The 26,751-nt window shown below is 47.8% G+C and overlaps 1 protein-coding gene across 1 annotated transcript; it reads left to right on the forward strand.

The window, feature by feature from the left end:
- Window positions 1-631: 631 nt before the first annotated feature.
- Window positions 632-26,729, forward strand: LOC104696472 (potassium voltage-gated channel subfamily A member 6). The gene is made up of 4 exons (XM_039571097.1): window positions 632-1,031; window positions 1,255-7,643; window positions 7,952-8,039; window positions 24,296-26,729. The coding sequence occupies exons 1-2, from the start codon at window positions 632-634 to the stop codon at window positions 3,036-3,038; spliced, it is 2,184 nt and encodes a 727-aa protein (XP_039427031.1). The 3' UTR covers window positions 3,039-7,643; window positions 7,952-8,039; window positions 24,296-26,729.
- The last annotated feature ends 22 nt before the right edge of the window (window positions 26,730-26,751 follow it).

The raw sequence follows: 26,751 nt of genomic DNA on the forward strand, positions 1-26,751 counted from the left end.
AACAAAGACAGAGAAAGCAGCCACAGTCAGCTGGTCAAAATGCCCAGAGCCTGAACCAGGAATTGCCAGCTAGTTAGGAGGGACTGGGAGGAGGGGTAAAAAGGGGAATGTTTTCCTCTAGATCCGTGCTGCTAAGAGATGGTGTAGGCTAAGCACATGGCTTGCAGCCAGCAAAGGCATCAGATGCTGTGATGATAAAAGCCTGGTTAATAACATTTAGCACCAACAAAGGGCTTTCAAGGGAAAGACAGACTTTTGTCCTGGGAAGGATGGAAGCGGAGTCACCTGTTAGCCCCGTTTTTGGGTTGTTTCGGGAGAAAGTACAGTGTCGTGAGTGTCTGTGCGCTTTCAGATGCCGAGCGTGACAGGGACGGAGCAAGCCACAGGTTTCTAAAACTAAAAAGAGCTGGTAGTCAGATTGCTTGTGAAATGCAGATTCTGATTCTGGGGAGACTTAGTGCTGACTGTGTGGTGGTGGGCAAAAAAAAAATGAGCAAGCTCACGTGTTTGGTATGTGGGAAAAGAGGCAAACTCGATCCACCCCAAATGAGGAGAGAAACCGCATTTACCTGTGTCTTTCTCTGGCTGCCCTGTTTACCGTGACAGGTTGTCCCCATCTGGGGATGGTCCGATGCCACCGTCGTGCTCGCATCACGGCAATGACATTTATAAATGGAGGTCCGCGAGCCACAGGCATGGAGTGACTGGCTCAAGGTCAACTGCAGCCTGCGGCAGGGACGGGAACAGCACCGAGGTCAGCCCGGTCCCACGGCTGAGCTCTGAGCCCTGCCCGGAGCCGGAGGCGTTGGACAGCCCGGGCAGGGCTTTGGCTGAAGGGACGAGGGCAGGATTCCAGAGGGGAGAGGTGGGCGAAAGAAGGGCGGCGGCGGTGCCGCCCTTTGGACCAGCTGTTGCGAATCTCCTAGGCGGAGAGCTGATCCCGCAGCGGCTTCCCCTCGGGGGTCTCCCTCCAAAAGCCGGCGTCCCTGGGCTGGGGCTGCCGCGTCCTCCGCGGCGGGGGGAGAGGTGGGGTGAGCATCCCCCGTCGGCGGGTGCGCGCATCCGTCTGTAGCTGAGCGTGTCGGCGCTGGCGCGGTGTGCGTGTGTCTGTCTCTGTGTCTCCGTGCGGATGCCTGCGTGTGTCTGCGTGTGCCCCTCTCCCCGTGTGTAACCCTGTGCGTGTGTACTCGCACACCTCCCTCTCCCTTCTCTCTCCCGCGTGTCTCTCTCTGTGTGTGTGTGTGTGTGTGTGAGAGCGCGGGGAGCGCAGCGCGGAGCCGGGCGCAGCAGCAGCAGCAGCGCGGTGTCCCCAGCCCCGCGGCCGGAGGAGGAGCCGCGCCGGGAGCCCCGCGGAGCCGCCGGGCGAGCGCGGCCGCACCGAGGCGCAACAGGCGGATGGCGGCGGGCGGCGGGCGCTGAAGGCGAGCGGGGCGAGGCGGAGGGGCAGGGAAGGGCAGGCGAGGAAGGGCAGAGCGGGCGGGATGCGGGCGGAGGAGCCGCTGGCGCTGGCGGCCCCGCGGGCGGGCGGCGAGGCGGAGGTGGAGGCGCCGGGCGAGGAGCGGAGCGGCGGCAGCTGCTGCAGCAGCGAGCGCCTGGTGATCAACATCTCGGGGCTGCGCTTCGAGACGCAGCTGCGGACCCTCTCCATCTTCCCCGACACGCTGCTGGGAGACCCCAGCCGCCGGGTGCGCTACTTCGACCCGCTCCGCAACGAGTACTTCTTCGACCGCAACCGGCCCAGCTTCGACGCCATCCTCTACTACTACCAGTCCGGGGGGCGGCTGCGCCGGCCGGTCCATGTGCCCCTGGACATCTTCCTGGAAGAGATCCGCTTCTACCAGCTGGGCCAGGAGGCCATCGAGACCTTCCGGGAGGACGAGGGCTTCATCCAAGAGGAGGAGAAGCCTCTGCCCCAGCACCACTTCCAGCGCCAGGTCTGGCTGCTCTTTGAGTACCCCGAGAGCTCCGGGCCGGCCCGGGCCATCGCCATCGTCTCCGTGCTGGTCATCCTCATCTCCATCGTCATCTTCTGCCTGGAGACCCTGCCCGAGTTCCGCCAGGAGCCCAAGGGCTCCCAGCCTGGCTTCGGGGAGACTGCGCCGCTCGGGGACGAGGCGCTGCTGCTGCCGCCGCTGCCACCGCCGAGCGGGACCCCCCCGCCCCTGCGTCCTGCCGCCGGCTCCGGCCCGTTCTTCACAGACCCCTTCTTCCTCATCGAGACCCTGTGCATCATCTGGTTCTCCTTCGAGCTCCTGGTGCGCTTCTTCGCCTGCCCCAGCAAGCCCGAGTTCTCCCGCAACATCATGAACATCATCGACATCGTGGCCATCATCCCCTACTTCATCACCCTGGGCACCGAGCTGGCTCAGCAGCAGCAGCAGAAGCAACAGCCCGGGAGCAGCAGCAACAACGGGGGCCAACAGCAAGCCATGTCCCTGGCCATCCTCAGAGTCATCCGCCTAGTCAGAGTCTTCAGGATCTTCAAGCTCTCCAGACACTCCAAGGGGCTGCAGATCTTAGGGAAGACCCTCCAGGCCAGCATGAGGGAGCTGGGCCTCCTCATCTTCTTCCTCTTCATCGGGGTGATCCTCTTCTCCAGCGCTGTCTACTTTGCAGAGACTGATGACCCTGACTCGCTGTTCACCAGCATCCCTGATGCTTTCTGGTGGGCGGTGGTGTCCATGACCACCGTGGGCTATGGGGACATGTATCCCATGACCATTGGTGGCAAGATTGTGGGCTCCTTGTGTGCCATCGCTGGTGTGCTGACAATTGCCCTCCCTGTCCCTGTCATCGTGTCCAACTTCAATTACTTCTACCACCGAGAGACTGACCACGAAGAGCAGTGCCAGTACACCCACGTCACCTGCGGCCAACAACAATCACCCTTCTCTGAGCCCAAGAAGGGGGACAGTAATCAGTCCCTCAGCAAATCTGAATTCCTGGAAGCAGAAGACCTGGAGTCCATGAAATATTCCAACTTCATTCCTCCCAATAACCAGGGATATAAAGAGAAGAAAATGCTGACAGAGGTGTGATGGGTTTTGTTGTCCTGGGTCCAGACACGGAGCTGCAAGCTGCTGTTGCAGTTGTCTTCCTGCAAGCAGCTGGATCTATTCAGCATTTACATGCCAGACTGTGAATTGTGATACCGTAAACAGAATGATTGTGATAATGGGCTCTTCTGTCCTGATTTGCTGTTTCTCATTACTGTGTGCAGGCAGAAATGTTCTTGCTTTATTCCGTGGAGTGCTAGCTGTCGTCCCCACTCCCTTGCGCATTTCTTTCTCTGCTTTTGATGACTGCTTTGATCCAACATTAGCTCCGAAACCAAGCCTTGTTACTCCACTAGCAGAGAAGCCCTTGCCACTGCTTCAGCAGAAGGATTCAGCAGAGTAAACAGTTAAAGGGGCTACAAACATCTGGCTCGAGCAGTGCCCTCGGTCCCTGTGCCAGCGCAGTGCCCTTGGCTGTGGGATCAGTCACGCCTGCCATGCCATTGCCTTTGAATAATGGAAACGCTGCAGCCAGGATCACAGGGAACTCTGCAGCTGTAGGGGAAAGCCAGCAAGCAGATGTCTGCCTTCTTTGCAACCTTTGGCATGCTAAAAGATCCTCCCAGTTTGTGTTTCAAAAAAAAAGAAAAGATGCATAAATCTAAAAGCTCTTTGCTACTTGCGACCATACATCATGTATCAAAAGCAGGCTTAAAGCAATCAACAGGCTTGGTGAAGATTCTCTGTGTTTTGAGCTTATCTCAGCCTTATTTATGCCAGTGCCCTGGTGTTAATTGGCTTTTATAGTACCAACTTAGTCTTCATAGTGGTAAGTGCCTTCTGGTGCAAGGCGCGTTGGAGTAAATTCGTTTGTTATCTGCAGAGTTCATCTTCACACAATAGCATTTAATGAGATGTGCTTTGTGCTTCAGATACCCAGGACTGTATTCGGGCATGTGAGAGCAGTCGACTCCACTGCTGTTTTTAACTGAGCATTTGTGTAGCTGAGGGAAGTTTGCATGTTGGTGTTTTGTTGACGTGGCAGAAAAATCCTAACCACAGACAGCTCTGCACCTGTGCTGTGCCAGGATCGAGCTGGTTTAGCAAGTCCCAGGCGTAAAATGCCCCAGGGCAAGTGTGTCAACGTTTGAGACTGAGCCTGGCACGGATACAAACTTCCCTAAGCTATCTGCACAAAGGCAGCAACATTCTCCAGACCCTTTGAATGAGGGGAGATACAGCGAGCCCTGAAGAGATGCTTTTGCTGTACTGCTGGCCTAGCCAGTTCCTGGTATTTCATGGATAGGAGGGACAGCAGTGTTTTTGCACTTGGTTTTATGAAAGCAATTGGTGATGGCCATGCAAAATATGCATAGCTTGGTCTGCAGTGCCGGGTTTGCCAAGGGACCAGAGATTTCTATCTTCAAATGCACGTTTTGCTTCCCAGATAATTTCATTAGTTTCAGTCAGCTCTGCCTTACAAAAACGTTTCAGGCGCTGCCAGCAGGTGAGAAAGGGAAATGGATGCTTTTGTATTCTACTGGCAGGTTTTCCTGCAAGGAGAAGTCTTTCTTGTTGTAATTCTAAGTGTTTATTCTGCATTCACATGCCTGCATGTGTATGAAAGCAAAGGCAGCCATTAACTCCTTGCATCATACTGTATGAAATGCATATTGGAATGTGCTACATACTGCATGGGACACGTGTAATGCATAAACCAGACATAATGCCAAGGGGCAAAAATACAGAGAATAGATTTCATGTATATATTGTGCTTTTCAGCCATAAGACTAAGAATGCTAAAGGCACATCATAGAATCATAGAATGGCCTGGGTCAGAAGGGACCTTAAAGATCATCTCTTTCCAAAGAGGGACACCTTCCACTAGACCAGGTTGCTCAGAGCCCCATCCTTTAATATAGTCAGAACTGGCTATAGAACTGGTTGTGAGTTGGGGTCTGTTTGCATCTTCATTACCCTGCCTGTTCTCAGTTGTCTTGAGATATGGCTCCATGCCTAGAGTGCTTTTATTGTGGCCTCTCTCCATCCTGGCCCTGCTCATATGGTAGAAGTTGTTTGTGCAAATCCTAGCTACTCCATTTCTCCAGAGTCCTGTTGCCTTCTCAGATGTTTTTAGTGTGCAGGGATCTCCCCTGGGGTCAGCACACAACCATTATATTAAAACCTCTGTGTTCTCTTCTCGCTGAAATCAGTAGGAAAATGCCACTTGTCTCAGTCTGGGAGACATGAGTTTGATGTGGTGAGGGCTCATAGCTCAGAAGGGTTTGCCTGAATAATGCCTGATTTCTCTTTGCTTCGTGGGACTGAGGCAAAGGTTTGTGAAGGTCTGAGCCTTGGGGACCATTCTGCATCCCCAGACACGTGTAATCAGCTGGTGGGTAAATTGTCCTAGTGAATAAGTGGGACTGAGGGCCATGGTGGCATCTCTGTTGATTTTGCATGAAAGTTGTCCAGTTCTTAGTGTGTCTTAGTCTCGGTGATGTTTAGTTGTGTTTCAGGGTCACCTTAATGAAATCTTTACTGTGAGGCCAAGAGAGGGACTTTTCTTCAAAATTTGTGTTGCTAGAAGCTAGCAAAAGAAGCTGCTATTTAAGAGGGGTGTTTCGAGGCTGCTGCCCTCTCCCAGCAGAATGCCCATGTTTGGGGATATGTTATGCCTGAGTCTATCAGCTGATAAAAGTTCCCCCAAAGTAAGATATAAAAAACTCAGGTTGAACACAAGTTCAGGAGGAGTCATGAGACATGTTGAGCCTACGTCAGAAAGTTCCTGTGCTCATTTCTCCCCCTGGGCTTGCCCCTGTTGGCCCTGCCAGGCAGGAGCCCTCCCTGCCCAGAACAGGTTGTTCTCCTGACCAGCAGGACAGACAGCTGGGCACAGAGACTCCAGCAAGAAAAAAAGATGTGAGGCAGATCGCTGGTAGCACAATCCCAGAGTATCTTACACACATCCTCTTGGAAAGAGGTGTCCTGCGCTTGAGTGAGATCCAGCAGTGAGTTTCTAGGTGCAATCCAGCAGTGAGTTTCTAGTGTGTTTTGGAATCTCCCGCCCGCAGATCGTACCCAAGGTGCGAAGGAATTCTGTGGTGAACAAGGCAGCTCTGTGCAGTTTTTGTGAGCCACGTTTGTCAGTTCTGTAAAGAAAAGTGCACATGAAAATGTGTAAAGCAGGAGTGGTGTTTGCTCCCTGTGTTTCCTGTGTTGGCTCTAAGAGAAATACAGAATGCCAACAGAAGCGTGGAAACTGTAACCTTGGGACTCATTTGGGGCATGCAAATCCTTCTCTAAGCACCTCCTGAAAAGCAGCGAAGTCCCAGAGTCATCAGTAACGCTATGTGTTATACAACTTGCAGAATTTGACATTTTTTAAGGAGCCTTCAGATCTTTTTTCACATGACTGAAATGACACAGTGGCACCCGTGCCATTGACTTTACCAGAGGTCTCGCGCCACCAAATCACAGAGATGCTTTCAAAAACCTTACCTCAAGTTGTCAGCCCGTAGCACTCCCCCCTGGCTGCTCAAAATGCAAATCTGTTTCCTTCTGAAGGTAGAGCACATCCCTGTGAAGCCAAGTAGGCACCTCCAGGGAGTTGTTTCCATAACAACCTCCCGGACTGTTTCTCTCTGAGCTGTGACTGTGGCTACAAGCGAAAGCACTCGTTGGGTATTTTGTGTTCAGATATCAGCACCTTATCTTTCCAGGTGTTTTCTTTGCTTACTGGAGCCGATCCCATCACGTTATATTGTGTACTGCTGCCCTGACCAACTTCAGGTGGGCAGTTTGCAGCCTTTGAAAGCAGGGAGTGCAAACCCGGAGATGAGAAGAGATTTTATTTGTCCATCCCTGCGGACAGAGAGCTGGAGAGTGTGTGAAGGACAATCTGAGCACTCAGCCAGGGAGCTGAGGGGCAACTGGCCTGTGAATGTAGAGTTATCTGGGTGCCAGCTGACAAGGAATACAAGCTCAAGCATCACATTAAAACCCCAGAAATTCCTCTTGCAGCAGTCTCACTAGGAAATAGTTTTGCAGTGGAAGAGACTATTGCTCCTTCCTGATCCTCTGGCTGGTTTGTGACAGTTTGTTCCCCTGATAATTTTCCCACAGGATGTTTTGCACCAAAGCAGGACAGGGCAGAAATCATCTCCTTGGAGGTGGGGAAGGAAGCAAGGAAAGAAAGAATTTTACTGAGGACACAGGTGTTTTTTTAATCCACATCAAGGACTGCAGGCATGAAAGGTGTGAAGACCTGTTTTGTGGTGTTTTACTGGTGGATTCCTGCACTTACCTCCAAGATGAAATTCCTATTCTGCTCCTTCCTGGAAAATGTTGGAATTCGGGATTTCTGAGTAATTTTCTGTTTGGGCCTTTTGATCCAGCTTTCACAGATAAAAATTCACTGCTAGAGCAGCCGTGGGGGTGAAGGTGACTGGATTTGGTGTTCTCTCCTGGGCCCTCTCATTCAGAGGTCCCTATGGAGATAAAGAAGAGTGAGTGTAAAGAAAATTCAGGGCAGCAAGAGACAGGGTAAGGACTGAAGTGTCTTCCATACGGTGATGGAAAGAACAGCATCAACCCTAAAAGCAAAGGAACAAACAGCTCCAGCATCTGCTGCTACAGCAGAAATAGGTAAGGTTTCTTTTTGTTCTGGGAAATTAACGACCAAGAGTTTCTTGAGATTAATGAGGAAGGATTTCCTAATTAAGATTTGCAGCCTAAAGGGAGAATCTGGTTCTAGGTGAAGAAAGAAAGATAATTATAAACTACAGAAATGTAGTATGAGCCAGATCCTCACCATCTGCTGATTCAAGCTGGCAAAACTCCTTTTAGTACAACTACCTTGCATTATATCGGGCTCCAACTTCAACCTTCTGCATCAAATCCTAGCATATGTACTGTTCGTTAAACTGCTTCTTTTTGTTTGTTCTTTTTTTGAGGTCCTGTTTACATCAGGGAAGGATCTGCAGATTACAGCAGGAGTCAACCACAGCTTTCCCAAAAGCTCTCATCTGACTCAAGTTCCATGTAAGTCCTACTAAACTCAGCAGAGCTGAGCTTAACTTAAAGTTTATATTGACAGAAGTTAAGAGCAGCAGCATTTTATGCACTTATTTCTCAATGGTGGAAAGATGTGGACAGATTTATGGGGAATTTGAAGATACTGCCCTCCCTGGCAGCCCTGTGAGCACAAGATAGCTCTGTTTGTGCTGCTGTAACCAAAAGCACAGCCTTCAGCCCTTCATCGTTGCTCTTTGAAGTTTGCACTAGGGACAGATCCCCTTCTGAAGGCATTTGGAGCCGTGTTATCAGCAGGTTCACAGGAGAATGCCTGAATTGCAGGCACCTGCGTTAGGCATAAGGAGGGGAGCAGGTGCTGGCAAGATGAAAAGCCTTAATCCTCTGATGGAAGGAACCAGGGGATGCTGCATGTCCTTAGCTGCCACCAAAGACAGTGGTGGAGGAAACTGCCTGCCAGCTTCAAGGAGCTCTTCCTGTTCAGGGTGGGGTCCTACATAACACAAGACCCTACCCAGGGAGATAAATCCAGAAAAACGGTTTTGGGGAAAGCAGACAGGGATGGTGCTAATTAGCAGTGCAGCATATGCTGTTAGTACATGTTAATTCCATGTGCTTTTCCCTCTTTGGATGGGTTTTCCCTTGCTCCAGGGAAGTCTGTCTGAGGCTTCAAAGAACTTGAATATCAGAACATGGCTTTACACTTTGGGAAACTCATAGCTGAGACCAGTGTGGGTTTGACAGTCCTATATCATTCCCTGATGAACCCTCACCACTGGAAGTATCCAGGTTGTCTGTAGTGCCAATTAATAAGAGGAGCCCAAGCAATAATTGAGCTTTTCTGTGCACAATTTCTTTTCAGTGAAAGGAAAGAAAGGATTTGCAGGAGGGAAAGTGCTCATCAATTTCCATGATCACCATAAATACTGAAGCTGTGTTGACTATTCATTGGAGATAAGAATTAGGGGAAACTTTCATCTTCACACAAAATATCATTGAAAATTCAGCAAGTCCTTCTTTGGCTTCATTTTCACTAGATGAATATGTTTATTCAGTGGTGTAAAATTTTGGAAGACCCATAGTCAAAAAGTGGCATAAATCACAAATGTATCTATTTAATTGCCAAATCTAGCCCTTGTGTGTTTAAAGAAATGAGGGGCCTTGATTCTGCTCTCTACCCAAGGTTAGATAAATGTTTCCTTAGGACTGTGGGTGGTATCACCCATGATTTAAACGAGTGTGAGAGAAGGATCAGGCCCAAAGAAGAGGGCTGTAAGTGCACATGACTAGGCTGGATCTCTTTAGGTGGTGTAGGTACACATTGGTCCATTCACCTAAAAGGTTGTATAGAATTTTACACCAACAAAAGGTTTAGCTTTTAGAGTACATATTGGTTTATCCTCTTACATTCTCTGGAGGGAAATCAAATGGTATTTTACAAGAAAACTGGAACATTACCGTCCCTTCTTGCTGCTCCTTGATGCATCTGTTGTTTTCAATTAGCTTGATGGCATCCATTTTCAGAAAGCAGATGCTGCCCTCTTTTACACTGGTGCAATTCTGGAATAACTCCGCTGACGTCAGTGAAGTGACTCCAAATTTATCCCCGGTGAAAGCAGAATTGGACCACAGTCTCTTTGTTTTCCTCTCTGCTCTGGAGCTCTGGGGAAGGTGTGCCACTGCCACACCATAAGGTGAGGGCGAGTGCCTGTCTGCTGTGTTGTGCTCGGCACTTTTGTGTCCTTGACACCCCCCCTCATGTGCCTGGCTGAAGCAGGAGCCAGGCTGGCCTGGGGCATGCATGGCCACCACATTCCTCCTGCTGAATGGAGCACTTGCTGGCTCTGGATTCCTGACCACTCTCCATCTTAGCTTCCTCTTGCCTATATATGTTTCCTAAGGAGACAGAGTTGTTTAAGCTGAAGAAATGTAGTTGCAATTCTTAAGTAATAGAACAACAGAAGGGTGGCAGAGGTAGATGTGGAGACAAGCTCTGCGCCTCCTACATTTTTCTGCTGTCAGGGCTATGTGAAAATCATTGCAGTCCTGGCAGGTTGGCTCTGCATCTGCTGGTTTCAGAGTCTCCATTTACAGGGGGTACTAGGTTTGTAAAAATGGGGCTTCCCTGCTCTAACTCCTCTGATCTCAGCAATGCCTTCCCTGAAGCTGGACAGAAATCTTTGTGTAAAATCATTAGTTTGCTATAAGGGAAAATACCACTGGAGATGGGACAGATGAGGGTGAATAGAAGGAATATTTGTGGAATCATAGAATGGCCAGGCTTGGAAAGGACCTTAAAGACCATCTCATTCCAACCCCCAGCCATGGGCAGGGACATCTTGATTGCTCAGAGCCCCATTCAGTCTGGTCTTGAATATCTTCAGGGATGAGGCAGCCACAGCTTCTCTGGGAAACCTGTGCCAGGGCCTCCCCACCCTCACAGGCAACAATTTCTGCCTCATATCCCATCTAAACCCACCCTCTGTCAGTGTGAAGCCATTGCCCCTTGTCCTGTCACTCCAGGCCCTTGTCAAGAGTCTCTCTCCATCTTTCCTGTGGGCTCCCTTCAGGCACTGCAAGGCCACACTGAGGTCACCCCAAAGCCTTCCCTTCTCCAGGCTGAACAATCCCAGTTCCCTCAGCCTTTCCTCCCAGCAGAGCTGCTCCATCCCTCTGCTCCCCTTGGTATCCCTGCTCTGGACTGGCTCCAGCAGCTCCCTGTCAGAGTGCCAGTGTCACTAACTGAGCCACCAGAGTAATGCAGCCATAAAAATCAAGGTACAGGTCTTGGAAAATCTCGGGACAAGCATGTTCAGTACCACCTGGGAAATTTGAATTCTGCAGGGCCTCATCTGGAATGCTGTGTGCATTGTTGGTGACCTAAATTTGGTCAGGCAGGATGCAGAGAAGAACAGCAAGAATGATCAGGTGGATGGAAACTGCTTTGCAAATGGAAGCTGGAAGAGCCTGACTTTTTTAGGCCAGCAAAAGACTGACAAGACCTGTATTTAGGAAAATATTGGGGTAGAGTAACCAAAGGAGAAGAAAAATATGAGAAACTGTGAGATCTTCCTACATTTCTTGTGTCTCCAGATCATTTCCCATACTGCACATGTTTACCTACAAAACACCAAATCCTGGTGATTTTACTATTAAATACTTGGAGTTTGTGAGTAGGAGGGAGAGCTAGGGGAGGAGCTGTGAGTTTCGGGAGGTATTTTTCCTCTGTGAGACTGAGGGGAGAGAAAGAAGTCCTAGGAGTGGGGTAGAATGGCACAGGGGATACCACATCCCTCCAGGAGCTGGTCTGGAGGCAGAGAGCAAATTCACACCCTTTAAAAAACCCACCAAACTCTGTTCACTGTTCTTCCCCTCAGCCTGGAATGGCTGCTCACCTGGTCCAGTCTTTTCTCCCTATCCAGAGCTCTCCAGCTCTTTGCTGACCTTCCTCCTTCCTGGAGTCTGTGGTCATTCCTCACTACCACGAGCTCCCTGGAATCACTTGAACATTGCATCTAATGCTGGGAAAAGCCTTGAACCAGCTCTGCTGCAGCTCAGCTAGATTATCTGATTGGAGCAACCTGCCCTGGTGGAAGGTGTTCCTGCCCCTCTGGCAGGAGGGTTAGAATGAGGTGATCTTTAAGGTCCTTTCCAATGCAAACCAGTCTGTGATTCCTTGATTTGTTGCAAAAATAAGCAGTGATGTAGGGTCTTCAACAACTGCTGCTCACAGAATCATTAAGGTTGGAAAATACCTCCAAGATCATCAAGTCCAACCTTCAGTGGAATTGCACAATGCCCAGCAGACCATATCATGAAGTGCTGTGTCCACTCATTCTTTGAACACTTCCAGGGCTGGTGACTCCAGCACTTCCCTGGGCAGTCTGTTCTAATGCTTAACTGCCCTTTCAGTAAAGAAATTTTCCCTGATATCCAACCTGAACCTTCCCTGATGCAACTTGAGGCCCTTTCCTGTTGTCCTGTCACTTGTTCCCTTGGAGAAGAGGCTGACCCTCACCTGGCCGCACCCTCCTGTCAGGGAGTTGTGGGGAGCAGCGTTGTTGTGTAGAAGGTCAGAGCAAGTGATCCTGATGGCCACCCTGGCCTGAGGAGATGAGCAGAATAATTTCCTATTGCAGGCACTGGTCTGACATAGACAGAACAAAGCTTCACATTTGCTCTCTTACCTCTCTCAAATCATTTTCCCTTGTGGAGGTGAATATCCCCTTAAGCTCAGGAGGCAGAAAAATATTGACTGAGGTGGGAGCTTCATCTGTCCATCCAGCTCTGTGTCACAGAAGTGCCAGGAAGGAGCTGTCCTTGACTTTGTCCTTGAGCCTTCCGGCTTGTTGATGCTCTTTGTTCACTTCAGTGAGGAAACCATTGTCTTTTCTATCTCCAGTTTGGCCAGCCAGTTCTGCTCTTTAGCTTTTCTCCTGTGAGAAGAAAGATGGTGAAGGGCTTGGAGGGGAAGCCACACGAGGAGCAGCTGAGGGCACTTGGTCTGTTCAGCTGGAGGAGACTGAGGTCAGAGCTCACAGCAGTTCTGCAGCTTCCTCAGGAGAGGAAGAGGAGGGGCAGGCACTGAGCTCTGCTCTGTGTGACCAGGGACAGGACTCAGGGAACAGCTGGAGCTGTGTCAGGGAGGATTAGGTTGGATATCAGGAGAAGGTTCTTCCCCCAGAGGGTGCTGGGGCACTGAACAGGCTCCCCAGGGAATGGGCACGTCCCCAAGGCTGCCAGAGCTCCAGGAGTGTTTGGACAATGCTCTCAGGGATGCACAGGGTGGGATTGTTGGGGTGTCTATGCAGGGCCAGGAGTTGGGCTGGATGGTCCTTGTGGGTCCCTTCCAGCTCAGGCTAGTCTGTGATTCTGTGATTCAATGAGGGGAAAAAAAGAAAAGCCAGGCAAAGGAAATATTATGAATATCCATGCACATCATGAAAGCCTGTGAATGCGGACACTACTTGTGCTCTATCAGTGACATTGGCACGACGGTGCAAACAAATCTGGTGGCCCTTAAGATGTCTTAAGAGCCTGTCCCAAGCACTTGGCATCATTTGAGTTATGGCAGCAAGCCACATTAGAAAGTAGTTATAAGAAATACACAGTAGGCCACAGAGTTTGATTTGAACCATGAACACAGAGTTGCATTTATTTCTGATCTCAGTTCACTCACAGAATTATGGAATAGCCCAAGCTGGAAGGGACCCTTAGCAGTGTGTAGTTCTCAGGCTCTGAATTACTCTCATATTTTAGCGTGTCAGAAATAGCACTGTCTGGCACATTCCTTTTAGAACTGTAGACTATGGCCTTTCATGCTTATGACAAAGCAATTGATCTTTGTAGTCTGTCCTTGGAACTGACTTTCAGAAACGTTTTGTAGAGTATTCACTCTCGCATTAGTCTGGTATTTGATGTTCTGGTACTGTTTTCAGCAGTGGACTGCAAACATTTCTCTAGGACATCTTTCCATCAAAAGGTGCCCCTTCCTCAAAATCAGCAACATTTGTGACAGAAGTTTCATTTCACTTCACCTTGGTATTCTTTACAAAAGGCATGTTTGGAAAATTTTGTAATGTGCGTGATCCCTTTTTTTATATTCTGAATGTTTTTTGACTTTTATTTTTTTTAAAGAAAATGTATGTAAACAAGGAAAAATACAAAATTTTGCCCTGTTTTTTTTTGCTGTTGTGGTTTTGGTTTTTTGGGTTTTTTTTTTGGTTTTGTTTGAGTTTGTTTTGTTTATTTTTGGTTTTTTTGGGTTTTTTTTGGGTTTTTTTTTTTAACTTTGATCTGGAATGAAAGATATGACATGGATTTGGGGTTTGTGGTTTTTTTTTTTTTTTTTTCTTTTGGAAGGGAGGGGATTATTATTATTTATTTTTAATAAACTTTCTTTTTTAAGCAGTGTAGTGGTAGGCATTGGTTGTTCCTGTTCATTATCAGTGTGGCTCCACTGTCAGCTCCAACACTTCCTTGAATTCAGTTAGGTGATACTCAAATGCTCTAGAAGAGATGGAATGCCAGGCCAAACCTCTTGGATACTACAGCATGTATCCTGCGTGACAGAAGGGATGTTCCAGTGCTTTGGCTATGGCTGGGCCAAGCCAGTTGTTCTTTTCTGCAGCTGCAACACCTGCCCAGGTGAGAAGGTTTTTTTGATGAGACCAAGCTGCTTTTCCAGCACAGTTGGACTTGTTAGAACATGTCATTCTGAGTTCTGAGCTCCTCCTGTTCCCACTCAGCTGGTCAGCTTTTAGGATCTTTTTATTCCGAGATTATGTAATAAGAAAAAAAAAAAAATTTAAAAACTGCAAAAAACTTGTTACTAAAATTTTCTGGGTGAATTGAGAATGGAAGGAAAAGGTGCTATCTGCAGAGGGCTGTAGGTCCCCCTTACTTACTTTTGTCTTGGCTCTTTAAAAACCAAACCCATGCAGAACTGTGAGCTGCCACTAACACTTAGCTAAGGGGATTTCAGAGGAGATGAGTTGGGAGTTCTTTGCACAGTAACCACTAATCAGCATCCCCATAGAAGATGTCTGAATACATATTGATCAAGCCAGCTGCAGCTGGGAGGGGTTCTGGAGGCTGATGCAGCTTTCCTCTCCATCCTCCATCCCCAGTCATGGGAACTGTGTAGAAAAACCACCCACTGGTACTTCTGGCCTTGGCATTTCTGCTTGTTAGTAATTGCATCAAAACGTGGTGTGGGGTTTTTTGATAGTTAAGAGACTACTTAGGAAGGAAGGTAATTAAATACTGGGCTTGGGGTCAAGGGGACAGTACCCAGTACTGTCACGTGGCCTTTGGATGTCCCGCATATCTCAGGGCCTCAGCAATAAGGTGGGACAGTATAAAGCCATTCAGTACCTTGTTTTCCCTAAACCTTTTAGACAGGGAGGTCTTTCTGAGTGCTCCTCATCTCTTCCCTGACACCTGGATAATGTCAGGCACGGCTGGGGACCTCTCCTCCCTCAGGACAGGGTGTTCTGTCACTGCCACAACAGCAGTAGCAGACAGATGGGCAGTGAGGATGAAAAAAACCACAGGAAAATGTTTGTCCCTGTGCATGGAACACCCAAATGCTGACAAGTCCTGCTGCTCCTGGCTCTGTGCTGGGCTTGGGCCATGCTCATCTGATCCCCGTTTTCCAGGCTCAGGCACAAAACACTCGGAGCAGGCCCCTCGTTTGTGACTCTCCCTTCCCTTGCAGGCTGCCTTATAATTAAAAGTATGCAAAAATGTTTCTGTCTGACAAAGCCCAGAGCTCACTTAACTGCAAGGTAAATTGAAAGCTCCTGGAATGCTCCATGGAGATAAGAGGCTGACATCACTTTTCCCAGCTGGTCCAGAGGAAGGGAATTGAAGCAAGTTCTTCTCTTCTACCCCCTGAGTTTCCCTCAGGGACCAAGGTGTTAAAACAGCAGAAGAAAATATGCTGCAGGTGGGAGGAGTTCACTGTCTCTTTCAGAGATTTGTGTCAACTCTCCAAGCATGAAGGACTGGTACTGAGCAGTCAAATCTGCACTTTGAATCTGGCAAGGTTGGGGGTTTTTTTGTAGATTTTCACTGGTATTGTTAGGAAGTAATCCTCCTAAATGCTTTGGTAGTTTTTCTTCCTTTATGGTATTTCAGAGGGATATGAGGATACATAGAATAGCAATTACAGCTCTTCATGGTTTATATTTAGTCATATATTGGTGATTCAGAAGCAAGCATATGTAAAAAGGGCCAGATGAATCCTCTTGCAAATTCCTTCCTGTCCTATAGAACATTTAGGTGCTGGAGTCTTACAAGCAATGCATGAGTCTTACAAAAACCTTGTGTTTTTGGAGAGGGACTCTTGTCAGGTCTTTGTGTCCACCATGATTGCATGAAGAGGTGTTTTTGATGGCTGAAATATTTTAACAGCCCTGCTGATGCAGAGACTTGGTTTCAGGCAAATGGAGCCAAATTCTCAGCTGGTGTTCATACATCAGCACATTTTTCTTCCGATGCCAACTAGGCAGCGTGGAACAGGGTGGAAGCCTTTTTTTTATAATTTAAGGGGTTTTTTGGTCTATTTACCATATCGTTGGGAAGCAAGACCTGTTTATCTTGGAAATTCAGTGTTTTGAAGTGTAACTAAAATTCCCATTTGAATGTTTTTTGAGTTCTGGCTGTCAGATATGCCACAGCACCATGCCAGTCTGTGGACAGACTGATGCTCGCAGGCACATTCTGCGTTGGGATCTGGGATGGATCTAACATTTCATGTTTCCTGTACCTCAATTCCTCTGGCTCTGGAAGAGAAATAACATTTTTCTCTCCTCAGCGTGCAGTTGGGTGTTTATCAGTGGTAAAGTTCTAGATACACTAATTTGTCTCCAGATAAAGCAAATGGCCATTTTTTTTCCTGCAGGGAATCACAAGCAGGTGGTGTGAGGCAGGCCTGGGAAGTTAGAACCATAGAATCACAGAATGGCTTGGGTTGGAAGGGACCTTAAAGATGATCTCATTCCAATGCCCCTGCCACAAGCAGCGATATCTTCCACTAGCCCAGGGTGCTCAGAGCCCCATCCAGGCTGGCTTTGGACACTGCCAGGGATGGGGATAGGGGCTAGATGTGCAGCTGGGGCAGCAGGTTACTCTGAGACCTTCAAGGAGCTTCTCTGATCTGTTTCTGATTTCACATGATTGCAACTTCTGTGGAGGCTATTGTTATTTTCACTGCTGGAAACAGGATAAATGGGATGTTGACTCTCTTTACTTGCTTCTGTTAGTGTTGCTTCTGTTAATGCTATTTTTTTTAGGAATAAATTGTTCCCTGTGAGGGTGCTGAGGCCCTGGCACAGGTTACCCAGAGAAGCTGTGGCTGCCCCATCCCTGGAAGTGTTCAAGGCCAGGCTGGATGGGGCTCCAACCTGGGATAGTGGAAGGTGTCCTTGTCCATGGTGGGGGCACTGGAATGAGATGATCTTTAAGGTCCCTTCCAAGCCATTCTGTGATTCTCTGAATATTTCCCTGTGCCTCTACACATCTTTCCCTCCTTTCTGTCAGTAACTGGAAACTTCACTACTGGGTCTTCAGGCAACTACAGTGGCAGCATAAATAGTTAACTAAACAGCCAGGCACTCACAAGATACCATAAATTCACACTTCTAGAACTTTGATAGAAGGTGGCATTTAAAAAAATGCCAAAACACACCATGGCCTTTGGGAATTTTTTTCTAGTGACTTTAGTGAAACAGAGTTGGAGCAATAGCAAGTGCATTTCAAAATCCTGCCTCTTGTTCCAAGCAGCAGGTCAGGGAGGGATCCTGCCCCTCTGCCCAGCCCTGGGAGGCACAGCTGCAGTGCTGTGTCCAGTCCTGGGCTCCTCAGGACAGGAGGGACAGGGAGCTCCTGGAGCGGGGCCAGCAGAGGCTGAGGAGATGATTTAGGGCCTGGAGCATCCCTGACAGGGAAAGGCTGAGGGAGCTGGGGCTGTCCAGCCTCGAGAGGAGCCCCAGCTGAGAGGGGCCCTCAGCCCTGGGTGTCCCTGTGTGCAGGGAGGGCTCCGAGCAGGGCCCAGGCTCTGCTCCGGGGGGCCCAGCCATGGCACCAGAGGAACGGGCAGGGACTGATGCCCAGGAAGTTCCACCTGGACAGGAGGCAGAACTTCTTCCCTGGGCAGTGCCTGAGCCTCCCTCACAGGAGACATGAACTTGCTGCTTGTATTGCCATTGCTGGGTTTGATCATAGAGGAACCCTAGGGACAAGGGGAGAAGTAAGGAGTGGAGATGACTATGGCCACTGCCACAGTCATGGCAGGAATTCCCTTGTCCCTAAGCCCCTTTCCCACATTTCTCATCAGCAGCTGCCATCCTGGCTTCCCAGGGCTGGGGTGGAAGCAGAGCAGGCAGCAGGACCGTGGCTGTTTTGCTGTCCCCAGCAGGCTGTTGTCCTTAGCAACTGCTGTCTTTGCCTCTGCTGCAGAGGGATATTCCAGACCTTGTGGCATCATGCTCAGTGTATAAAGTGGGGGAAGAAGAAGGAAGGGGAAGGTATACTCAGGGTTTGTTTTGGTGCGATTTTGTGTGCTGGTTCCCCTGGGATGTTTCAAAAAGGCATTTAGGGCAGCAGTGAAGAGAAGAGAGATGAGGATTTCACGGGGGCTAGCAACTGAGTTAAAGCTGATAAGGAAGGTTGGATTTGAGTTTAGTAAAACTGTGCTTGCTTCAGCTTCTCAGCTACTTTAAGCTGAAAACACTGACCTTTGTGGTCCTTTCCAAAAAATTTAATAAGGACAAGCGTAGCTCGTTGAATTTTAATTTAAAGTCTTTGACTCTGCAGTTCTCCCAAAATATTGCTCTTGAAGGGCTGCTTTCTGAACCAAGGGAAGAATCTAAGCCCTGTGTCATAGGCTCCTCCAGCACTGATGAGAAGGCTTTGAAACCTGATGCACAGCCCAAATTTTATCATCTGTGGTTTGGCTGCATCTTTGACCCAGAAATGGGAAAGGATTGGGAAACTGAGTGGGTTCTGTGTCAGCTGAGCCAGAGCTTATGTGCCAGGTGTGTCTGTGCACGTGAAGGCTGGGTGGACATCAGTGCTGGAAAGCTGTAGGCTCCCAAACTGCAAGGTTTTTACAGTGATCTGCAGTAAAATGCAAATGGTGGTGTGGTAAATAGCAAGACTGTGAAGTAGATTTGGGTTTGTACAGTACTTTGAAGTGTGATGTAAGCAATAGCTGGTCACAGAACCTCAGAGTAGTTAAGGCTGGGAAAGACCCCCAAGATCATCAAGTCCAGCTGTCTGATGCCCACCTTGTCACCCAGCCCAGAGCACTGAGTGCCACATCCAGTCATTCCTTGGACACCTCAGGGGTGGCAACTCCACCACCTTCCTGGGCAGTCCCTTCCAATGCCTGACAGTCATTTCAGTGAAGAAATTCTTCCTGATGTCCCTCCCCTGGCACAGCTTGAGGCTGTTTCCTCTCCTCCTGTCCCTGTTCCCTGGGAGCAGAGCCTGATCCCCCCTGGCTGTCCCCTCCTGTCAGGGAGTTGTGCAGAGCCAGAAGGTCCCCCCTGAGCCTCCTTTGCTCCAGGCTGAGCCCCTTTCCTAGCTCCCTCAGCTGCTCCTCACAGGTCTGGCTCTCCAGGCCGTTCCCCAGCTCCGTTCCCTGTTATTAATTAACCTCAGGGTTTCCTGAATACAATTTCTCAGCAGCAAAAGCAGGAGTTTTTCTGGAGGGTTGGTGTGTAACTTCCAATAAACCCTTTTCTGGGGGGAAGGTCACTGATGTTTATTCCAGCAAAATGCCTACAGAGAGAGTGGTGATCTTGCTGGGCAAAGACATGCACCGGCATGGGAGAATCCGTAGAATTCTGCTGAATGCTGAAAAGCCTGAAAATTCAAAGGAAACTTGAATACCGGTGGGAAAAAGTCTGAGTTTGGGAAAAATACTGACTGTTGCTGTCAGGAAGCAGCCCCAGGAGCCCGGGAGGAGTTTGTGGGGTGTCACAGTGCCATCCTGTGGGCCAGGGAGGTATGAGACAAGGAACACCTGCACGGGTGACCCGCAGTGCCAGAGGGTGTTGGCAGCTCCAGTGGGTGTTCGCTCACTCCCCACCAGCAGGATATGGGAGAAAATGGGAAGGGTAAAAGCTGAAAAACACCTGGGTTGGGATAAAGGCAGTTTTATAGGGAAAAGTCTGCCTCAGCATTTATTAATCCATTTCCTTTGCTGCTGCAGTTCTACCTAAATAGCCAGGGCCTGGGTGTTTTTTAAGCTGAGCATGGAGTGAGCCCCAGAGACAGCAGCAGTGGTCATCATGCCCAGGGCTGGGCCTCTCGCTTAAGGCTTTAAGCAATATATGTAGTGAGGCATGGGCTGCTGGCATGTGCTGGACGGGCCTGAAGCTTGAGACAGCCTGAGTGGCACTGTAGTTTGCCATAGATATGTAGAGAAATGCAAGATTTTCTGTGGTTTTTTGTCTCCAGAGTTAGCTCTGAGGGAGCTGCTTTGGTGGCAGCTGAGGACAAGCACTTAGCCTTGGGTTGGATTTAGGGAATGGATGTGGGACTTGGCCACATGGTACATTTTCTGGGGCAAGTCATTGTAGCCTTTGCACAATGTCATTAAACCCAACAATGTCCTTTTCATGTCAGAATTAAACACAACATGTGCTGGAAAGTCAGGATTCCTCGAGGGAGTTCCAGATGGCTCCCAGGGAGAGAAGTGTGAGCTGCATATGGCCAGCGCTGTGTGGGGTTAAACTGGGGGTTTTATTTGAGGAAGAATGGTGGAATGTTGGGAATTTCCTTGAATATTTTGATTCACTCAGTCAAACTAAAACAACCAATCTCACATGAGGCAGTGCTGGATCTTTGCACTTAGTTACACCAGCTGATCTGATGTGTCCATTGCATCTGTGTCCTTTGTTACAGCGGGACACTGGAAGGAGTTCATCCTCTCATTAGGAACAGAGCTGCTCACTTCACAATCCCGCTGCTCTTTTCTGCTTCTCTGCTTTCAGACGGGCACTATAAATACATTGGATCTGGTCTGTTTAATCACCTCTCCTTTATCTCTGCCCAGTGTGATAGCCTGGCTGCCACTGGGGTCTGTCCTAATGAAAGTGAGTAAAATTTGCTTCAGTGGAGTTACATCCACTTGAAGTAACTTTCCCTACATTTTTGCCGCCCCCAGGGATACTCAAAGCCTGAAATTATTCTCAGTTAACTTGCTAGAAGTTATTTCTGCCTGTATATCTTCTTACTTGCATGTATAGTCTGAGTAGGATTGCATTTCTCACCACTGAGGGGGATTCCAGGACCTTGCAGGGTAGCAGGAGGCAGCAGTTTGGTTTTAAACGTGACTTTTATTCCATCTTTTCAATTCATAAATGTAGAAGGTGTCTGAAATGGGGTTGAAAAGTTGCCCAGTTGAGTTTAGATGCCATTTCAGAGCATAGTCCAATTTTTCATGTTTCTGGTCTCAGAAAACCTCGCTGGGGAGTGTTGAGCTATTTATTTCGAATTTAGGCATCAGTATCAGGCTCTCAAAATTAAGGATGGAGAAATGGGTGCCCAAAATTAATCCCCTGCAACCCTCTACACATACACAAGGTCCACCTTGTAAAAAACAACAGCAGTGTAGTAGGTTTTGTTTCTGAACAACACCTGCATTTTGCTTCCTGGAATTCAGTCCCTTTAGAGCTCAAGCTGAGCATCCAATGTCATTCAGCATGTGGGAAATTCTTGGTTTAGTTTTGTACTTTAAATAGTATTTAAAAGTAATTAAGCAATAACTGAGTAATGAGTAAGTCATAGGCAAGGAGTACTTCGGTACTTTGTTTATCTTTTGCTTCACATTTGCCTTCATGCCCATTCCTTTTAGGTGCTTTATCACTTTTGCATTTATAGAGTTACAGAGATAGAAAAACCTTCTTTGGTCCACCTGCCACTCTTCTGGCCCAGTCCAAACCTTTCCTATTAATTTCTCTATGTGAGTGACAGTAATCATTACTTTAATGGTGCCTTCCAGCACTGTCATAAACTTGGATATAAGATGGTTTCATGCCAGTCCCTCTCTGCTGGGCTGTGCTGGCTAAACCCAGGCTTAATGGGCAGATTTAACATGTGAGGTTTGCTATCCTGTGGCCACACTGGTTGGGTTTTTCCCAACATTTGCAGTGTTGAATGATTGTTTGTTCTGCTGTAGCTGAATAAAACAGCTCAGTTATACTTTCTAAGCTGTTTGCAGAGATCTGCTTAAGGCTGTGGTGTTTGATCCCTGAAGATGCTTTGTTTATACAACACCTGATGAAAGGTTGTCCAGAAAAACTTAGACTTGGGCTTTTCGATTTACAGGTAATGCTAAATTTGAAAACCTGTTTATGTAATTCGTTACCTTTTTATTTAGTGGGACCACTTCTTTTGCACAACCCTTGCTTTGGACAGGGAGGTAACATTACACACCTTAAACATGCTGCACTTCCAGCTCAAGAGGAGTCGTGTTTGCTGCCCAAGAGTTTTCCTAAACAAATGTACAAACCATAAAGGAGCAGGAATCTTCTCCCTGCAGGTCAGAAACAATCTGTAAGAGAGTGTATTTTACAATTTCTAAGCATTTTTTATTATTAATATACACAATGGATAAAAGGAGATCCTAGGTAGCAAATATTGAATATTTAGACTCTCATCCTCTCCTCTTTCTCAGTGGAACATCTCTACTAACTTTGGGGAAGACCCATGTCAGATACATCAGTGTAAAACTAAAGCTGTTCGTTCACTCTGCTGGGAAATCCAGGGATTTGTCATAGGTTCAATTCATGCAGCTGCTGCACACATATCTTTCTGCCTCTGAATTGCCTGATGGGGTCTCTGCCTTACCAAACAATCACTGGGATTCAATTATTGCTGCTCTGACTCTCCTGAAAACTGTGAGCTGGCCTCAGCATCTTGATTTGTTCATCTTCTGTAATCCCTGGAGTGAAAACTCTCCTCTCTGACATATAAATCCACAGGAAAAACCTTGACATGAAAGAAAACTCGCTGAGGGAATTTTGCTTTGAAGATCAGCACATATTTAGCCTGGAAAGCAGAGATTGCTCACAACTGTGGTGAACTCAAACCAGCAAGTTGTGCCTTTTGTTGGTAGACCTGGCTTTTCTTTGTCTTAGAAAACTTTTTGAAGAGCAGATACAAATGTGTTGATGTATATTTGTATTTATGTAAGGATGCATATTTATATATTTTTTGTGCTGCTGACATTTTCTCCTTTCTGAACCTAGGCAGAGCTCTTGACAAATCTTGTTCACTTTGTGGGTTCTCCTACCTCTGATGTTCCTCCCACTTCTTTCTCCTCCTTTGGGCTTTGGCAGTGTGACAAACAACCTTCTGGCCCAGGGCTTTCTCACTGCCACACTTTTTACAGCCTGTTCTTGTTCTTTTTCTGGCTACTTGAGTCATTGCCAAGCAGTAGCAGGAGCTGTGGGAGCTCAGGGACTAGAAAGTGTATGGTTTTCATAGTGGAATAAGCTGCTTTCGAACTCCTGCACTGAGTGGGAAAGGGAATTGTGGTAGAAAATGCCGTGTGAAACCATAAATGGTGCAAACTCCTTGCAGTGCAAGGCTTGAGCTGCTCAGCATTTCAGCAGGCACAAGCTGGATTTCTTTAAGCTCATTCCTAGCCCTGCTCACACAATTAAGTCTGGACCTCAGAGTTTTGTTTAGCGCTCAGGAGCCCTGAAATGATGAATTTACTACCGCATCCTATCCGTGTACCTGTGCTGGGTCGACCCTGGCTGGATGCCGGGTGTCCCCCAAAGCCACTCTGTCACTCTCCATCCTCAGCTCCAGAGGGGAGAGAAAATATCACTAAAGACTCCTCACACTCCTCCTGTGGGCCAGTGTGGGATCCCTCCCATGGGAGTCAGTCTTCCAGAAACTTCTCCATCGTGAGCCTTTCCCATGGGCTGCAGTTCTCCATTATCTGCTCCAGTGGGGATCCCTTCCACAGGGTGCAGTCTTTCATTTATTCCAGTCATTTTTTCTTTCTCTTTCTTTTGTTGTGGAAGACTGCTGATACTTTTAACAACTTATTAATAGCCCTTTAGGTTTCATGAGTCACCAGCACAGATGCAGCTGGAATGGACTGCACGAAAGTGTGACAATGGAGAAGTCCCTAAAGGAAGAAAAGTTCTGGCAGACCCAACATTGTTTCATTCTGTTGTCTAATAAATTGTTTCAGATCTGATTTAATAAAATAAAAATTTTCAATTCCCTTACTTGTTTTGATAGACTTTCATGCCCCTGGCATGGAGGGAGGGGCCTATAAGCCAAGTTGTCATTACAGATCTGTCTTAGAACGACCTAAAATTAGATTCCAAGAAAATGGCTCTGGGAATTCCCAAAGTCCCAGTTACAGTAACAGTCAGACCTTGTGTCTCTGTCCTTGAAGAGCACAGCACTGCAAGGCATCCTAACAAATTTTGCAACCCTCTAATAAATTTATTTCATCTCATGCAAGAAGACAGATGTGTAATTCCCAGGAGCTGTAAGGAAAAATTGCCCCCAACACCAATCCCAGTAGGCATCAAGGTAAGCAAAGAAATGTAACACTTTCCATTTCAGCCAGCTGCAGCTGACAAGAGATTTCAAGTTCAGCCCCTTCAAACATTCTCATGAAGCAATGAACCCTTAGGTTGGTGTGGCTTTACTGTGACCTATGTAAAATAACACCTTTTTCTTGTGCACTTTTTTTTTAACACTTCTTTTGTTTTCCTTGCTAGGCTGGATTCTGGATGCTGGAAGACTGTTGTGTCAGGATGCTGCAAAAGAGGTTGTTGCATCTTCTTCCTGTAGAGTTGGTGGAGTTTCCCTGTGTGAAGGGGGTACAGCCTTTATGGTCAGGAAACTGTTTTCCTTGCTTTGTGGTTTTTCTTGTTGCTGTTGCTTTTAAAGGGGTCAGCAGTCCAGGAAAATGAAACTAAATGTGAACAGGGACTGCAGGAAGGAAGCAGGGAGAATGCCCTACAAGATTCAAATGTGTCTCATTTCTGGGAAAACTAAATAAAGCAGGATTCAACTGCCAGTGGCTAAATAGCAGCAATTTATGAGCTGTTCCTCAAAAGCCCCAGACAAGCACCAAGTCCTGTGGGAAGCTGGAGACTGACACAGGACACCTCCAGAAGAGTCAGCTGTTGAAACTTCCTTTAAGCCTTTTTTTTCAAGTGGAACATCCAGACCTGCCAAATGCATAAGGTCAGCCCTTAGAAGAGCAAACAGCTCTCTCTAGAAAATCAAACAAGTGGCCAAAGTCTGTCCATTTGTCTGCCTGTCTTTTTGGCCTTGGATTACTGTGCTTTTCAAAGCTGTGCTTTCGTAACTTGGATAAAAAGGTAGATGTTTCACATAGCTCTACAAGTAGTAATCATCCTGTTCATGAAAAATAGCTGCTGTCTAAAGGATGGGCCCAAACTAGAGGTGTTTCTCATTTACCTACAAAGTGTCTGGCTTCAGCATCTGTACAGTCAGCTCTTGTGAACATGTGAGTCCCTTGCCTGCTCTAACAGAGTTAGTGACTTATTTTCAGTGGTCGTAGCGAGTTTCACTGAAATAGCCCTGTTTGTAGTCTTTTGTGTGATTTTAGGAGACACAATAGTCAGACAATTCTGGAACTGTAATATAAATTGTTCCCAGAAAATGCTCTGAAGTCTTCTCCATTGTGATAAAAGCCTCTGCTGCTTTTCAAGCTCCACAAGTCCACGCTGTACTGTGCTGAAAGTGATAGAAAACCCAATTAGCTCTGAAAAGTCAAGGGCAGAGAGTGGTGCTCTGGCCTAGAATTCCCTTCCTTTGGCAGCAGCAAAGGTCAGCTGTGCAGCCAAGTTTCCATGACCACATGTGGATCTAGCCTGTGTGTATTGCCAGCTCTCTGCATAGGAGAGTGGGAGGGGGGCTAAGAAGAATCAATTCTGGAAGGGGAGAGCCTGAGAGGAAGAGTGGAGTTAAATGTGACAGCTGGGATTTTCAGAAGGTGGTTTGATGGATGCTGGGCATCCAGCTTCCCTCGAACTCTTTATCAATAACACCCTCTATATTCCTGAGTGACTTTTAGCCTGTCTGGCAGATTTCAGCATCAGTGTGTGAGGGAAAAGAGGTAGAAGGCTCAAATCAATCAAATCAAATCTCTTTGATTTGGCAGCTCTGGGACTGCAATATCTCCTTATGGCTGCTGGTTGAGGGTCTGGATCTCTGAGGAGCTTCCTGACTCCCTGTGTCTCCCACAGGCTTGTAGGACTGGGCTTAGAGAAATCCTGAGCTGCCAGACTGGAGGCTGCTTCTGGTGCAGCTCTTCTGAGTAGTGCTGGGTGTGGATGTGAGCCTGCAGTCCTGGGGAGGCAATATGCACTCCACAATCCCAAAGTCTCTTAGTGGAGGCCAGCTCTGGGAATTCTCTGAGTCCCTGTATCCTGATCTGTGTTTCAAGACCATGTGGCTGACCATGAGTGACCAGAGCTGCCATGGACCCTTCTTGCAAGGGCAGTTGCCTTCAGAGTCAGCATAGGTGCAGGCTGCCTTTGGAAAAGTGTGAATATCCTGGGGAAATACATGGGGCAGAGACCTTGGGCCATACTCTGTGCTCACACCGTCAGCAGGAATGATATTGACTGGGTTGCTTTGCTTTTGGTGTGAAACCTTGCTGTGATGCATTATTCCAAGGAAAACAGCTGGAATTTGCAGGCCAGACCATGTGTGATAAGTAATTCCAGCTCCCTTACTGGAGCTGATTTATACAGGTCAGGTCCAACATTTCTGAGAAATTGTTGATGGTGAGGGGTTTTTTTTTGTTTGTTTGTTTCACTGAAAACTTGAAGCCTCTCAGATAAAGAACATGAGGTATAGGGGATTTTTAGCTGGATGTGCTTCAGGATGTTTGCTGCATTCGGGCTTTGAGAACACAAATTCTCTGCAGACGATCCCACACACAGTGGGAGACGAAGTTATTGGGCTTGGAAGTGGACCAGGGAGATGGGACTCGAGTGAGCTTTGAACAGCAATCATTGTCATTAGTGGTGGTGCCATAATAAGTGCTTGACTCAAATCCAGCGTTGCACAGGCGAGAACCTGATGAAACCTTGTAACTCGATATTTGTGGTTGTTCCTACCAGTGTGATCCACTGTTGAATAGGCTAGACATGAATAAAATCAGTATTTTTTAAAGTGTTGTGTGGGGGTTTTTTAT

The sequence above is a fragment of the Corvus cornix genome, chromosome 1A (assembly GCF_000738735.6).
Source record: "Corvus cornix cornix isolate S_Up_H32 chromosome 1A, ASM73873v5, whole genome shotgun sequence".
In the NCBI taxonomy this organism is placed as follows: Eukaryota; Metazoa; Chordata; class Aves; order Passeriformes; family Corvidae; genus Corvus; species Corvus cornix.

What these genes read in the sequence shown, in the direction of transcription:
- LOC104696472 (XM_039571097.1), top strand. Translation starts at nt 632, where the DNA reads ATGCCACCGTCGTGCTCGCATCACGGCAATGACATTTATAAATGGAGG. An exon ending in GCGGCGGGGGGAGAGGTGGG is followed by an intron (nt 1,032 to 1,254) that starts GTGAGCATCCCC and finishes TGTGTGTGTGAG; the next exon opens with AGCGCGGGGAGCGCAGCGCG.